This window comes from Danio rerio, chromosome 20, assembly GCF_052040795.2.
Source record: "Danio rerio strain M-AB ecotype USA chromosome 20, GRCz13ab, whole genome shotgun sequence".
NCBI classification, from domain to species: Eukaryota; Metazoa; Chordata; class Actinopteri; order Cypriniformes; family Danionidae; genus Danio; species Danio rerio.
In genome coordinates this window covers 22,819,871-22,837,608 of record NC_141040.1, presented here as the reverse complement: position 1 = coordinate 22,837,608, position 17,738 = coordinate 22,819,871, and the positions used below count along the sequence as shown (strand labels likewise).

General features: G+C 33.8%; 1 protein-coding gene across 6 annotated transcripts in view; it reads right to left on the bottom strand.

The window, feature by feature from the left end:
- fndc4a (fibronectin type III domain containing 4a) overlaps positions 1-10,407 on the bottom strand; it is a 70,124-nt gene extending 59,717 nt beyond the window's left edge. Inside the window, exons 1-3 of one of the 6 annotated variants that reach the window (XM_087298144.1) lie at positions 10,367-10,407; positions 10,234-10,284; positions 9,610-9,757 (exon numbers count right to left, since the gene is read on the bottom strand). In XM_087298144.1, the coding sequence (XP_087154270.1) occupies positions 9,610-9,619 (10 nt within the window). In that variant the 5' untranslated portion in view covers positions 9,620-9,757; positions 10,234-10,284; positions 10,367-10,407. Of the gene's footprint in view, positions 1-699; positions 1,196-9,609; positions 9,758-10,233 lie in introns of those variants that run through there. The other 5 variants (XM_087298147.1, XM_087298145.1, XM_087298143.1 and 2 more) reach the window with 5 other exon arrangements.
- Between the last annotated feature and the right edge of the window lie 7,331 nt (positions 10,408-17,738).

Genomic DNA, 17,738 nt, shown 5'->3' with positions numbered 1-17,738 from the left:
TAAATAATCATAATATGAATAATAATAAAAAGAAAAAGAATAACTAAAATGTTAGATGTTTTGGATAATAGCATTTGTAAAAACTGCTTTAATATTAACAGAGATTTCTTACAATAAAATGCACAATTAACCGAATCCATGCAGGCTTTAGTTAAAAGCAATTAACTACTTTGTTTAAATTTACTTTTAATTGAGCTTCTCTTTTTAAGGCAATGATATTACGACACAGAACTACATGTTTGTTGGATAAATGTTGATATCACCTAATAATCTTTTATTTTCAGCTATTTTCTTTTCCATAAATAGCATACCACTTGCCAGGAATGTGCAGGGAATTCTGATTATCCTCTGAATTAAATTATAATAAAAAAAATCAGCTGAAAATGTCATTGAGCAATGATTGAATGAAACTCGATGATACGTTTAAACTCTCCTCGAACATCTTAAACCACACATTTGAGCTCATCAAAGCACTTATTTGGTCATCATGTTAAAATCATTCAGAATAACAGTTTACCTCTCTGAATTTAACAGTCATAATCCTCATGTAACCTGCATGACATAATTTTGCACAAAGCCTTCGAACACATCCTCCCATACAAACCAACAAAGATTCAGACAATATCATTTGAAGACGCTCACGTGTACTCATTCAACAGAATACACAACACCTACATTACACAGAACAAATAAACTTACTTGCTCCCACAAGAAACATTTCACTGCCGAAGAGCAACAGTCCGACAGAGTTCACAAGGACAAGAACGCGAGCCATTTCTTCACTTCAAACGTCAAACAATCCAAAGAAATGTCGTTTTCGTCTTTTGCTTCTTTAGTGGGATTTTTTAAAGCGACATTATTATATTCATCCAGCGAAATCACATTAAGAAAAGTATAATACAAATCTCACGATGGACATCATGTTCGCAAAGCCTGTTAAAACACGTGCCGGAACGTCCATGTCAGCAGCAGGTTTAACACTGACTTTTCCTCGACTTCCAAAAGGCTTCCGTTTCACTTCAGATTCATGATCGGTTATTTTAGGTTCTCCTCCGATAGTGCGGGTTGTGAAGGAGCATCAGGTTCAATCTCAGAGTCGGACGTGCTCAGATCCTGACGCTCAGTGCATGTCAGTGGCGATCTTGCGCGCGCGCGCGGCGATCAGCACCACGGCCAGTGCCAGCGCTTCTGATGCGCGCGAACGCCAGCAGAAATATTTATTTATAAATGTGCGCGCAAGCCGATATCGTAGTGTTCCTACAGTCCTCAATGCCAAGACTTAGCGAGTTCTGTTCGTTCGTTATAAAGCCAAGCACTGACATCGATGGATAGCCTAGGTTCTTTTTGTTTTATGGCTTTAGAAACATTTTGATTTGGGGTAAGTTTTGGACAAAAAAGGCTTATTTTAATTAAGCGTAGTACGACGCTTCAGCTGTTGCAATAAAATGAGAAACTTCGTTTTACAGCTTTTTGTTCTAGTAAAATTAATTAAATGTATACAGTATACATTACATTTATACACTAAAAATAATGCCAATTTAAATGCACGCAGAATAAATACAAAATTCCTTCTGATCCTATACTTAGTAATGTTTCTAACATTTTATACTCAAAATATGTAAAGAACTTGAAAATGCAAATGTAAAGGCCTCTGCTTTGACCTTAATTAAGTTTTTTTTTTTTTTACTTTACAGTAAGTTTGAAGGTTAAAACTTAAATATGTTAATCACAGAGCAGCTGTCTGACATAATTCAACTTTAGAGACCTTACTGGGAAGGTTTTTAAAGGTCAATTTAGCACAGTGGCTCAAATATTTATTTTGATGTACTTAACCCACTTACAATTCTAGAAGAGTCCTACATATTAGTGACACAATGCATAAGACTATGTTAAAATCATAAAACTGGCTTGTGTTGAAAATAATTTTAATTTTGTCTAATTTTCTGAATACTCTTTAAAGTGCAGTGATAGTCACTCACAATCCCTGCACTTGACAGACTCAAACATTAGGATTTTTTAATAGTACAGGCAAATCCACATGATTTGAAATATGAAAGATTAAATAAAAAAATTACAATAAAGTTGAGACATGAATAAATATTTATTGTACTTCATTGATTAAAGGGACATAATCTATTTTTCGAATGGGTGTGGAAAGTTGTGAACAGAAGGTAAAAGAGTGGACGTGATGGTGCCAAGCTGGAGAGACAGAGATAGAAGTGAACAAGATCCCATCATCTTGTCAGTGGTCCTGACTCTGACTAAACATAAAGGTAACACATGAGGAAATAAAAGGAAAAGATTTGTATATTTGAAAGGCTTGTGTTAAAGGACCTAAAAGAAGATCTAAAAGAAATAGATCCATAGAAATGACTCCTTTAAGACCTTTTAACTACACAATTCTGTTGGGAACAAAAATGGTTTATCTACACTTTCAAAAATAAATGTAAGTTACTACAAATGTCACTATATGTATAGTACAAAACATGTATATAAAAGTACAATCAGGAATAATATGTGCACTTTAGGCACTGACTTGTAGATACAAAAGTGTACCTTTAAAAAAGCTTCCAAAGACAGCACATTCTTTTTTCCTAAGTGTGTATGTCATAATTTTTTTTTAAAAATCTTTAGTTTTAAGTGTGAATGTAGTATTTTTTTATTTGCTAAACATGCTATTGTGTGATAAAATATTTAAAGGGCACCTAGGTTACCCCTTTTTCAAACAAAAAAGTCCTGAGTGTCTTTTACAAGACATTATTGTTTGCTAACCATAATCTCCACAGTCCTTAATATATTGGCTTCTTAACAGATCTTCCAGCCTCATCTCACAAGGAAACGTACCTGAAACTAAAATTTTAAAAAGGAGGCGTGGCACCCAACACCGCCCCTAAACCCAACTGTCATTGGGAGATAAGCAAATCATACTTAATTGTATGAATGAGATTGTATGAATTTATACGAATTAGCCACTAAACGCTCACTTTATCATTGACTAGTCATAATGTTTTATTTTATTGTGTCATAAACAGCTCCATCCTGTATTTATTTATCTTTACAAACGCTGTCAGTAATAAAGATACTTCAAGAGTTCACACTTAGCAGATGATTGATTATAAAGATCCTTGAGCCCGGGGCTCCCTCCCATTTGCAAGATAAGAGGGGTGTTTGAGCTCAGGTAGATCTCGAGAACTCCCCTGCTGTAGTAGCTAATGAACAGATAGTGATGGCTCCTAAGAGATAACTACTTACTAGGTGCATGTCTATGGTGCCAATTTGGATTAGTCAATTAACTTAAGTTGCATGTTTTTGGACGGTGGGACGAAACCGGGGAACCCAGGAAAAACCCATGTGAGCACGGGGAGAACATTTAAACTCCGCACAGAAACTTCAGCTGGCTTAGTAAGGACTAGAACCAGTGATGTTCTTGCTGCGAGGCAACAGTGCTAACCACTGGGCCACCGTGCCACCCATCTAGGAAAGGAGGAGGAGTAGGGGTGGAAGGGGGGATTCTTCAAAACGAAGTTGGCTGTGATATGGAACTTAGGGTACTTATAGTGGCTTAGAAATCGTCTGATTGGTAAATTAAAAATTGGATAATGCAGGATCAGCAATCAATCAACCAAGCAATCATAAGCATGTGATTCTCTGGAAATTAGTTTATAAATAAACTTTACAAAAAAGCTACACTTTTCAAAAGCTACAATTTTGTACTTACTTCAAGGTATTAATATGTACTTTACATTTAAAGTACCAAGGTGGACACTTAACATAAAGCTGTACCACACGTGTGACAAATTTTGTACATTATGTGTACCATTGAGACCCTGGAAAACCCCAAAACCAGTCATAATAAGCTTTCCATTTAAGTATATTATTGGATAGGTCTAAGACAAGACAATATTTGACCAAGATGCAAAAATGTGAAAATCTGGAATCTGAGGATTCAAAAAATTGTATAATTACAAAATATGCTTTAACATTGTCCAAATTAAGTTTAGCAATGCATATGACTAATCAAAAATAACCTTTTGATATATTTAGAATTGAACATCTCCAAAATGTCTTCACTACTTACGAATTCAAAAGGTTTTTTTTTTTAAATAGATAATTTTTACACTGGTTTTGTGGCCCAGGGTTACTTTTTGTGCAAATTGATCACAAGGGGGTGCTATTCAATAGGCTACAATTACACCTGATCAGAGTTGAATGCACAGACTACATAATAAAGCTTATTTTTCAAGACTCGCTCTGAGATTATTCTAAGTATATTTCATAATGTTCTGCTTTGCATTTAAAGACTGCAGGTCCTTAAATAGGCTGAAGTTGTGTAATGTCTTTTAGACACCCGTGGAGCAGAAAAAAGCACTGTAATCAGGCCATGCAAGTAATTTGTCTCTTTTCAAAAGCACAGAAGGGAATAAATTTCGAACACTGTGTAGTTCTTATTATTTTTTTTCCAACACACATATTCTGCAGGTTCTTAGAAATATGCTTTACTTGTACCAGAAAACTGTACAGAAGGATTTCAATGACTGGGGGTGGGGAATGGGAGTTATTATGGTAATAACAGAGGTAAAGATATATCAGAGACAGAGAAGCATATAAAAGTGTAACTAAGTATTGCTCATTAATACTAAGTAACTCAGTATTGCATTGTAACTTGTAACTTTTTTTATCAGTTTTTCTTCATATCTGTGAAAAAAAAACAATAACACTCGGATGAGCACATTCCATCTGGCATTGCTTCAAAATAAATTAATTAGTAAATGCAGAATAGGATGACATGCTGCATTTGAAAAATACTGGCTTGGATAGGATGTTCCTTCAACATAAATTCATCAGCCCTTCTCTTTCCAATATGCATATTACTTACACAAATGAGACTTTAGATATCAAAAAATGAATCATTTAAAGAGAGGGGGGAATAGAAGTAAATTAACCATTAAATATTTCCAAAAAGATATTGAAAATGAGAAAAATATTTTATTTTTATGAACTGTTTTTTTTATGTTTGCAGGATTGAGAACTGAATATAGAACAGCTGTAGAAATACTATGGCGAAAAAAAAAAATCAATGGAATAGTAAATGAAATATCTGAGGAAGTAAATTCCCACCAAAACAAAGTGTATTTTTGGTTTGTTTAATAAAAATAAAAGAATGAGCACGTACGACTATTGATTTTTCCTGCAACAGGCTCTCTAGGGCTTTCTAATTGTTTCTGGGAGAGGAAGAGAGAAGGCGATGGTCAATTCCATCATCAGCAAGGACAGTACTCTAGGTCAAAGAAACATTAATTTGTATGCCAACAATGCCAGCTTCTGTAGATTGATATTAATCATCCACATACTTAATTATGCGCTCTAGGGATCTGCATTGTTGCTCAGTATATTTAAAACTCCCTCAATTGAATTAAATTCAATTCATCTTTATTTCTATACAATGTAGATTGTGTCAAAGCAGCTTAACATCGAAGTTCTAGTCAATTGAACCTGTGTTAGTCCAGTTTTCAGAATTGAAGTTCAGTTTAGTTCAGTTCAGTGTGGTTTCATTTTCACTGCTGAAAGTCCAAAATAATATATTTAAAAAGGTGGCAACACCAATTAGGATTAGGATAAACTTTATTTGTCCCTGGAAATTTGTCTTAGACAAAAAGGTGCTAGACCATTGCTCTGCAGCCAATAAAATAAATAAAACAAACAAAACAATTAAGAACAAACAATAAAGAAAATACATTGTTTACAAAATCAGACAATATATAAAAATTAAACGTATAAAAGCACAAAACACAGTCAGGTTTTAATGTGCTACAGGTGCATAGTTCTTTGTAGAGTTTAACAGTTTTATCGAGGCAGGAACAAATAAAATCTTTAACCAGTTGGTTTCACACATCTGCATTCTAAGTCTTTTTCCTAACGTTAACAGCTGATATTCACAGAAAAGAGGAATTTGGACAATATACACCCAATTTATATATACGCCTTGAATCAGTCTTTTTAATTTAATAAATTGGTGTTGCCGCCTTTTTGAATACATAATTTAGCACTTTTTGCTGTTTGGCGCAGTTACCATTTAAAGTGATGTGTATGCTTTTGGGCAATTTTTCACTGCTGAAAGTCCAACTACTGAAGAGGCTGGCTGCGCAGCTCCACAAGTCCCAAATTGAAATACATATCAGAAGCTTTTGTAAGAACTTGGCTAAAATTCCTTTGTTAGAAATAATTCAGGAAACTAGTCAAACTACAAAAGTGAGGGGGATGTGACACCATACATGAGCAGCATATATGTCTGCATATTTGTAAGTTTTAAAATTCAATCTAAAGTGCTATTCATATTCACACTTCATGCCACTTTTTCTATTTAAATAAGGGGAAAAAAAACTGTCAACAAATGAACGATCTAAATTAAAATCATAAATGCGCACTATTTACACAAAATAAGGTGTATATACACAAATAAAATTATTTACTTAATTTGGACTCTTCTATATTATTAGAGCTACAGATATACAAAGAGCAAACCATATAGTTAGAACATTACAAAACTCACTTCACAGATCTCTGACAACAACCAGTAATGGCTAACAATATTACAACTGTAACAAACTTACTTCAATTATAAGAAATTATCTTTATTAGTGCATATGAAAACTCACTTACCAAATTTTTTTAATATTATGAAATGAAGAGAATGATATAGGACTGGTTTTACACCATCAATTTGAGCCTGAGGGATCTGGAAATGTAGGCAAAGGCAACTTTACATTCACAGGGAGTAAAACAGTGTGTGTTTTTACATGGGTACCAATAATCCGATTTTAATGCGATTAAGACAATACTCTAATTAGGAGGCTACCATGTAAACAGCAATTTTTGATTAATTTAATCTGATTAAGGTCATAATCAAACTAAACAGAAATCACATGTGGAATATGCCGATTTTAGTCGCATTATTAAAGTGCAGTACAGGATTGTAAAAATTGAAATCAAACTATCACCGTTGTGTAGGATTTTTACCACATTTTTGTGACAGGATAATTATGCATTTTTCTTATTTATTAAAACAATAATACAAAAATATACACATTTTGAAGTAGTGACTTTTCTTTGTGTTGTTGTATATGCCTCTGTTTGTTGTGGGTCTCTTCTCTCCGCTGTCTTTCCGACAAATTTAATTTGAGCGCACATGTGCAGTGAATCAGGTGTTGACATGTGGAAGCTTGCCGGCGTGTTGGTGAAGTCCATTTAAACCGGGCTAGAACATCATTCGGAGAGTCTCCTCTCTCCTGGTTTGTTTTGTTCATTTGTGAAAAAAAAAAAAAACTAGTGTTGCATTTGCTCAGTAATGTTGATGAATTGGAACATTGAGTGTTGACTATTATTAAGATCAATACAGAGACACGTGATGAGGAGGATGCCTTGTTTTATTAAGTTTTCTCATGTTTTGCGGTTAGATGGGAGGTAAGTGAATGTTGTTTAATTTGTATTATTTCATGTGCAGGTAAGAGGGGTTAAAACTTAGTTGTTGAGTTTTTTGTTTGTTATTTTGGCTTTACGTCCGCAAGATTTTTATATCTCCTTTAAAGTTAAATGTCAAATTAAATTGACTATACGTTATTTCTTGGTCGATCGTCTTTGTTGTTGTGTTTTTTTTGAACGGGAGATGAGACTCCGGGCTCCTCATAAATTTAGATGTGTCCTATTTATTTTTATTTTATTTTATTATTACGGGTCTGGCTTTCTTTGAAGAGCCGTGCAAAGTTAGATAATGTAACAATGAATAGTCTATACACACTTAGGCATGGGACAGTAACCATTTCCAAAGTTTACCACGGTTTAGAAAAGTCAAGGTTTTAAGACCACCAAAAATTTCTGTAATTCATTGCTAAGGTATTTGTAAGATTTTTATTTACATTTTTTTCTTTCGTTTTTAGGACAACAGTATCTCCAGCAGAGACGATGTCCAAGATGCCGTTTTAAATCGTAAGGAAATCTGTGTTTTTAAAACTAATGAAGACAGCAGAAATCAATGACTCATTTGAATTATTCAGCCTGACATGTTTACTGTTCCAAAATATATTAAATGTTTCTCAAAATAAAATATATTGTGTTCAAAGGGGAAAAAGTTTTATTTTTTTTTACCCAGACATTTAAAAAGAACATATTGTAGAGCAGTAATCACAATACTGTGATACCGTGATATTTTTATCTAAGGTTATCATACCATCAGAATCTTATACTGGCCCATGCCTAATAACACACAGCTGTTTGACACTATTCTCTGCACCTACAAAGTCCAATTCCAATAAAACAACACTCTTCCAGCAGTTCATACTTGCATCCAATATCTCGTTTTTCACGGGGGGGCATGCATGAAATGTTCCTGAATGAAAGTAAAAGTGCCAAACTGCAGTTAAAGTCTGAAAATTTAAAATAAAACGCCGGAAATTACATGAAACTCAGAAGCAAAATGTAGATAGTGTGGTGACACGATGACATTAATCAAATTATGTGAAAGAAACATGCAACTCATGTAAACACCTTAATCATATTATTGTCTTATTCAGATTAAGGCAAATTATTTGATTACTGATGTCCATGTACAGTTAAAGTCAGAATTATTAGCCTCCCTGAATTATTAGTCCCCCTGTTTATTTTTAACCCAACTTCTGTTAAACAAAAAGAAGATTTTTTCAACACGTTTCAAATTGTTTCAATAACTCATCTCTAATAACTGATTTATTTTATCATTGCAATGATGACAGTAAATAATATTTGACTAGATATTTTTCAAGACATTTCTATACAGCTTAAAGTGACATTTAAAGGCTTAACTAGGTTCACTAGGCAGGTTAGGGTAATTAGCCAAGTTATTGTAAATGATAGTTTGTTCTGTAGACGATTGAAAAAATATATCGCTTAAAGGGGTTAAAAATTGTCCTTATAATGGTGTTTTAAAAATTTAAAACTGCTTTTATTCTAGCTGAAATAAAACAAGTAAAACTTTCTCCAGAAGAAAAAATATTATCAGACATACAGTGAAAAATTCCTTGCTCTGTTGAACATCATTTGAGAAATATTTAAAAAGGGGACGAATAATTCACACTTCAACTGTAAACACTGATTCATGAACTGAACACCTAACTATTTATGGGCAGCCAGTGAAGACCAGAGACTGGTAGAATTGTTACAACCCAATGTTAGCTTGTGCAGAAAATGAAGCTGAAATGACTGGCTTCAGTAGTATTCTTTTGGGAGATAATAATTATGTATTGTGCACTTTAATCTCAGAAATTCTTACATTTACAAAGAGCAACATTACAGACTGCAGGAAAGATAATGCAGCAAAACAGCATAATAGCAGCACTTTGAAATTGTTCAAAGAAATCTTTCAAACTTTAAAATTTTATAAAATTTTATTAGTTCTAAACATTGTTCTGGTTTGGTATATGCTTATCACTGAAGCGAATAAATGTGCAAGATTTGCAATTGATTGAATTGCACACTACTCTTAAAATGAAGACTTCTGTAAGGCAGCATATTAGTCTTCAAATAAAAAGAGGGATGGGTAATTTTAATGAGGTTTCTCGTTAAGAAAAGAATACCCACCTGAATGCATCTTTAAACTGGGACAATGAATCGTTTTATTCTTCTACATTTCCTTACTGTTTTGTATTCATATCACTCTCTGTCCACTGATGGTGAGTATAGGAGGGAGGGATGGAGTGATTGTGAGGAGAATATTTCGGTCTTCCATCTGGGGTGCGTAAATGAAACAAAGCACAGCAAAGTCAACCCAAGGACAGAGGTTACATTAAACACATCCAACAAGAGACCCTTTTGTTTTTTGGTCTTGTCTGACTGCCAAAAGCATATCATTTTGTGTTACGTGAAAAGAATAACAGTAATATACAGTAAGTTAATATTTTGTGACTGGTATGGCATGCAAATTGCAAACTCTATCAGTCCACAGATTTTTGATAGAAACTGTCAGATTTTTTTTTCCTTTTTGCTGTTCTCAATTGTCTCAAGTCTGGACTATGTTAGTAAAATTTGGACAATGTAATTTGGAGACACAACTTATGTCTGAAATACAGAATGTATGGTGTATGGGTTATGGAGTAAAATGTTAACTCAAGTTCACCAACAAGCCACCAGTCTTGAGCTGCACACATTTGATGAAAATAATACGCAAACATATTTCAGGTAGGCTATGAGGGTTACGGTACTCACCCCTCGGTCAAGGTTCAAAATCTCACAACGTGTACTGACAAGTTGATGCTGCTGATGATTGAAGGATAAATTAGATAAATGATACGATTAACATTTGCAAAAGCTCAATAAAAGTGTCAAAAGTCTATTCAACCTGGACAACAGACACCATCGATCATGAGGAAAGTAGCGTTTGAATCTTTCAATGAATCAGTTTACAGAACATGTCTGCGAACCGACTCTTGCGCAAATCCAACAGACTCGTTAAGAATAAAATGTTATATATATTTATAATGGAAACTAGTCTTTATACTGTAAACCTTCTAAGCACAGTGTAAGAGAAATTAACGATGAAGATCTCTATTTCCATCACTTCACTGTTCATGTGAAAAGATGCTTGAATCTTATTAACGAATCGATTGCTTCACAAACAGTGATTCATTGGCGAATCAGAAGTTTAAAAGAAACGCGTTTTTATACAGTTCATGGTTTGTCTGTAATATTATCAGTATAACAGTTTTTAAAAAAAAAGTTACTAAATGTCTGAGGAGAAGAGACATTGAAAAGATGTAGAGATTTATACATTTTATAGATTTTATAGATTTATAGTGTTATACTATATATAGTATATAATAGTGTTTCATTTATAGAGCTTTATAGTGTTTTAGCATCTAATTAAGAGATATTCGTGCTCACAGCCAGGCAGTGGATTTTTTTGTATGTTTAAGATGAAAAGTACAGTGTTTGACTAGGTATCATTTATAATGTCAAATAATGTGTGTTCTCGCACACTATCAGAGGCTACAGATGCTCAAAGAAACCTAAAATCTTAATTGTGCTTGACTACCACCTAGTGGAAATGCCAGAGAGAGACAGAAAAGAGAAGAGCCCATTAAGAGAATCTAATATCAATTCACTCTCTGGCCATCAAAACAAACAAATAAAATAAATTAAAGGTTTTACTGTTTCTAGACTTTTTACTATTATAATTTGAGTCTAAGTTAACTCTGTGCAGAATGCTTACATATTACCTGCATTTTTATTTATATGTTTAAATAGGCCTAATTTATTTTATTTGAATTTTTATAATTTCAATATATTTTTTCATGCAGCCAACTCACGTATATATGTGTAGCTTAATGATTTGTTTTTATCCATTTTTAAAAATGTAAAATGCTTTTCATATCAAAACCATACTGAAGCATTAAGTAAACAATCCAGCATTGAGCAGTGTTGCCAACATAATATTTTATTGTAATTTGAAAATTGTAGTTTTATACAAAAAAGAAGGGGGAAAAAACAGTTTTACAATTGACAAAAACTTTGGCCTCACATGTACATTTCTATGAACTTGAAAATTCAGATAACAGGGTGGTTGTGTTTGCCAGGAGACAATGTAGAGTAAATGGAGCCATAAAGAGGTTTTGCAGCCTGATGGAACATGGCCAATCCGGATGTTAAATCAAGAGGTGCTCATTGCATACTTTTTCAGAGAAAACCTCCTCCTGTAATCTTTATAATGGGTTGAAGTTTTTGCAGATAAGCAATTTGTGATGATGCATTAGGATAATTGGTCTTCTGTATGTATAAATCACACTGTTTAGGTAGCTGGATAAAACCTTGCTGAGAGAGTATGCTGACTCCTTGTCTAACCCTACTATTTGTTTTATTCAAACAAAAACACTCATGCAATCATATGCATTTCATGATGCATCCATCTAACATTGCTGTGAAGAGCTGGATAACAACCTAATTATACAGTACGACAATAAATAACACTCTCATTTCCACTGCCACAGTCAATAAAGCCTAACCAGCCTAACTAATCACCGGTTAATTTATCAGCCAATGTTTAATATCATCATTCCATCAACACAATGTTACTTTCAGACAGCTTTAAAGAAAAGCTGTCATAATCTTTTTTTCCCCTTATTGTGACATATTTAAGAAAAAAGTAGGATTGAATTTTGGATTGGATTTTGTCCATCAGGAGACAGGAACTGATCGGATGGGATTGGTTTGCTATTAGTTGATTTTATGTCATCATATAAGAGAAACTGTAAGTGGTAGAGGAAGTGAATTTGATGAAAGATTAAAACACACACCCACATATATATTGTATGTATGTATGTATGTATATATGTATGTATGTATGTATGTATGTATGTATGTATGTATGTATGTATGTATGTATGTATGTATGTATGTATGTATGTATGTATGTATGTATGTATGTATGTATGTATGTATGCATGTATGTATGTATGTATGTATGTATGTATGTATGTTTGTATGCAGGTTAGGTAGGTAGGTGAAAATATTCATGGAAATATTCCCACATAGCAAAATTTCTCTGGCCCAGGCCCAGATCTGGCCAACACAATCAGCTTTTGCTTGACCCACATGCTGCAGTGAATTACGGTACATGATTGGACCAAGTCTGGCTTCCAGACAAGAGCCAAACATGGCCCATATCTTCCTGTTCCTGTCTAAATTTGATAAACATATGAAGGATTTCACTTTATGGACGCACTTTTATCTCGAAGTGACCTGATTGGTAGAATTTTTTCTTTACTTAAAAATTATTTAAATGTGTTTTAAATGTGGGTCAAGATAGGCCAAACTTATGTGGCCCACACATCAATTTTTAACATCTGCCACATTAAAGACAATGCCACCTCTGCCAAACCAGGGCCATGTTCGGCCCACATAATGTATGACAGTGCCAGACAAATGCAATATGATGAAATAGTCCCACCCTCTAATTTAAAAAGCCATTCACTAATTGGTACAGTCATCGCACCACCACAACTGTGTTCTAAAACGTGTGCCTAAAGGGACATTTCACCCAAAAATAAAAAGTTTTGTCATCATTTACTCACCATATACAATTGATAGCTTTCAGTCGCATGACCTGTGCAGAGACTTGGCGGGCAAAAAAACAACAGACCTTAATGGTAGATACACTGGTATCTCCATAAAAATGCAGCAGAAACCGATTAATAACTCATATATACCAAACAAACAGAATAGCAATATGATCACAAACTGAATAGATGTTGGGCACTTGCGATCCATATTCTGCACCTAGCTGTGTTTCAAAGTATGAAAGTCTCTGTCAGAACTCCAATTCAATGATGTTTACATCTGTCTTTCGGATATTTCTTAGCAAATTAATGACTGGTGACGGTTACAGCAAGTTAATGTCTGCTTTTGTATTTAGTGTCAGTTGCTTTTGCTTAGATTGATATTTGTTTGCAGGGAAAATCTATTCATTCATTTATACTTAAATTTCAATTTATACTGCAATTGCACTTAGAATAGAAGCTGAATAAAAAGCATACAAATCTACTGCCCTGGTTATACCGTAGATTGTTAAGAGTCAATGATGCTACCATCCGGTACAAATCCATAAATTTCTACTTTCGGGCTGTTGTTTCTTTGAGGGAATTCTGTAGAAGCACAGCACAGGCATATCTCCTCCTCGTTTAGTAATGCTGTGTGTTATTACACAACAATTGTTTGGCTTTTTGGCTAAAAAAGAGAAATCACTTAGACTGTGAGTTGGCAGTCAGCAGGAGTTTTTTCCCATTATGTGTTCTCCTAATGGTGTGACATCACATGAATACCATCAAACTATCCCAACCATTTTGAGAGACATTTCTCTGTTAAAAACAATTAAATATGCAGGAAGTAATTCATAGTTTATTTACTTGGTAATTTTAAGGCAACAGGTTTAATCACTATTTTAGGTAAAGTCAACTAATCACCTTTTTTTTTACAGTATCTTACATCTCCCCATCTTATTACATTTGCAAATACATTCGCTAATGCAGCAATTCCATTGGCTGTTGTGATTGTGGTTTCACACATTTCAAGAAGCAAGACTTTTGCCCTTCCGTTTTGCAAATCTGTCACAAGATCCGAGTCTAAGAGATTATAAAAAACCCCTGACTGCTATTGGAGAAAAAGGCTTCTCGGGTCAGTATGTAAAAGTAAGTCCCTTTGACTTAAAATGTTTTATAAATATTTCACTGGATCTCAACATGAGTCATCACGCCTCAATAAAAAGGCTTCCCCAAAACACTTCGCTTTACTGGGCCCCTTTGATTTGTCATGAATGCTGAGAAAAGTGTGCTTGGAATTTTATCACGAGAGGAGAAATTGCTGACTCACGCCTTCCTGTTTGAGCTGAAAGCGGCAGCAGGAAACCACAGCAGCAGAGGTCTGGGTGTTGGTTGTGATGTCGCTCACTTATCTCTATTCTCTAAACATTTAAAGCCCCAGGGGTGAGTTTAAGGCAGGGAGCAATGCAGGGCAGTTCTCATATTCATCTGAGCAACAAGAACCAGAGCTGCAGGAGAGATGTTCAGCAAAGGATCTGACTTCAGGAATGTGATATTGCTGAACCAAAGTTGGAATATTTACCTAAACATAAATGTATTTCTTAAATAGGCTAAAATACAATAAAAAAATGAAAATTTAAAGTAAACAAACATATGTATTATTGATTTTTGCATCGAAGGTCTAAAATGAACATTTTTCTCTGTCTGGTATAAAGAAAAGAAACTATTGCCGTAAAAGTGAATTTGCAAAACCTGCACACGAGTCTCAGAAAGAAAATGCCAATTTCTGTATCATTTATTTTTTTATATATGTATTATTATTATTATAATTATTTTAATTATTATAATTATTATTAGTAGTAGTAGTAGTAGTAGTGATTGTGGAAAGATTGTGAATGTATTTAAATTCATTGTTATCTCAGTCTTTTGTGTACTTCTAGGAAGTATTAATGCCTTTCTGTTACTGTTCAAGCATTGTTAATAAAAAAAAAAAAGAAAATAGAAAATGGCGATTTTTTTTTTATCCTTAAAGGCTTTTAATCTGATGTCTTAACTTATTTATTACAAAATCTGTATTTCATATTTAAAGATGGCTGACCTCATTTTATCTAGATTTAATCCTTTAGCGGGTGAGAAATCATGGAAACTTTTACTGACATTGAATACAAAATAATGTAAAAATATATATAAATAAATAATATGAAGGCTAAGTCATAAAAGTCTTGTAACCCCCAATAAGACTCCAAGACTTTTGCAATGAATATTTTAATGAGTGAGCTATAAAAGGTTGATAATGAAAATTTAAAAATGAACCTTCTTAAAAAAAAGATTATTGTTTTTAATGAATTTCCTGCTCCGTTTGGATAATAGTTTCCTAAAAAGTGCAAAAGTGAAATTGTAATATTTTGTCTGAAGATAAATAAATACCTTCTTAGCACAATAAACATACCAATACTATACAGTTTCAGCTACAACTTTTCAGTAAGAATTTTCTAAAAAAAACATTGCGAATTAGGGAGACGCAGTGGCGCAGTGGGTAGCACGTTTGCCTCACAGCAAGAAGGTCGCTGGGTCGCAGGTTTGAACCTTGGCTCAGTTGGCGTTTCTGTGTGGAGTTTGCATGTTCTCCCTGCATTTGCATGGGTTTCCTCCGGGTGCTCCAGTCTCCCCCACAGTCCAAAGACATGCGGTACAGGTGAATTGGGTAGGCTAAATTGTCTGTATTGTATGAGTGTGTGTGATTGTTTCCCTGAGATGGGCATCCGTTGCGTAAAAAACTTGCTGGATAAGTTGGTGGTTCATTCTGCTGTGGCAACCCCAGATTAATAAAGGGACTAAGCCGACAAGAAAATGAATGAATGAACACTGCAAATTATTTATTTGGGTTAGATTTAAACAAACAATTTATATTCAGTAATATTCAACTTTATTTATTTGTTTAAATTTAGGCCAAATCAATTGTTTACAACCACTTAACTTTTAAAAGAAAAAGTAAATCCAAGGATATTTGAGCATAAAAATATTTTAAATACTTTTATCAACCACACATGTCTGATGTAGTGTATATAAGCACTAATTACTGAGGCACCATTATCTAATTCTTCAATCAATTCCTGATGAACGGAAGCCTCACGGCCTGTTATCTCAGGAGGAAGCCAACAAATGACAACAATCATTTTAAGGTTTCCTGCTTAAAACTGCCTCTGATGCTGTTTTCAGTTTCTTTAAAAGAGACCTATTATGCCCCTTTTTACAAGATGTAAAATAAATCTCTGATGTCTCTACGGTGTGTGTGAAGTTACAGCTCAAAATACTGCACACATACATATATTATTAATTCTTTGAAACTGACCTCTTTAGACTTTATGCTCTTTAGGCTTTGAATTTAAAGCGACAGTTACCAAAATGGCACAATTTGGATAATTGTGACATTTTTGTAACTGTTGTTTTAAATTCAACTGAGATCTTTTTAAAAGAGGGCGGAGCGACAAATGGCCGTGCCTAATCATGGTGGCAGATTTAAATAAGTAGTAATGTTATCTAAGTAAAAAAAAAAAAGAAAAAGGAAATGTGAAAAGAAGTGTTTCAGGAGAGGGCAACGTTGCTATGTAGACTACAATGTTCAGTTGTGCATCCTAAAACTCCACATTTATAATCTTTCCTCACTCACGGCTGTTTATGCTAATGAGGGGAAGATTGTCACTAATGGGCGTGGCTTTCCCCCTAGTGAAGAATGTCAATATAAGTGTTTCTGCAGACTGTTCTTATCAATATATAATGTTACTTAATTTTTTTACCATTAGAGGCTGGCTATTGTCACACACTGATGCCACACAACTGTATTTAAAGCCATTATAATGAGATTTTTACATAATAGTTCCCCTTTTTTTGCATATCCAAATAAGATAATAATAAAATAAGAAAATTAAAAACGAAGAAAGAAACTTCTGTACATTAGCATCTAACATTAAAGGGCAGAAATGTCCTTTCATCACATTAGAAATTTCAGCACTGACTGCTGCCAATTAACTGATGATTTATTTTTTTATACATCTCACAATTCACAAAATAATTTATTTCTAACAATGTCCATTACCATATTATTAGGCTACATTTGACCAAAGTAGTGAGGTGCTGTATCGCTACAATCGTATTAAAGATGAGGATACTGCCGTTTTTACAGCACCTTTAATGAATGCAACTTATTGTATGCAACAACAACAAATCAGCTACTCTCAACCCAAGTTACTTTTTTTTTTTAACCAAACCACATTTGTACTATTATAAACAATACTTGTGCCTTGTTACTAGGAACTTAAAGGCAATGTCACTGCAATGTCAAACTTTTTCATCAGAGAAGAAATCGGGTGTGTTTTCCGCTGTGATGAACTGATGCTTATCATAATGATCTTTCAAAAGTATGTGTAGTTTAGACAAACTTTAATCAATAAGGATAAGTCAATACTTTTCATCCAAAAATGCAAAATTACTTTAAAATTAGTAAAATTTGTAAAATTATTACTTTTCAAATTAGGCAGCGTTTCCATCCAATGAGTCAAAGAGAACAAAATCGTCATGTCCTGATTATCTGGCACCAAATATCAACAGTAAAAACAGAATTTGCTGCTTACAGTAGGAGAAGCTGCGTGAATCTTTTCTTCATTTAATAAATGTCTTGTG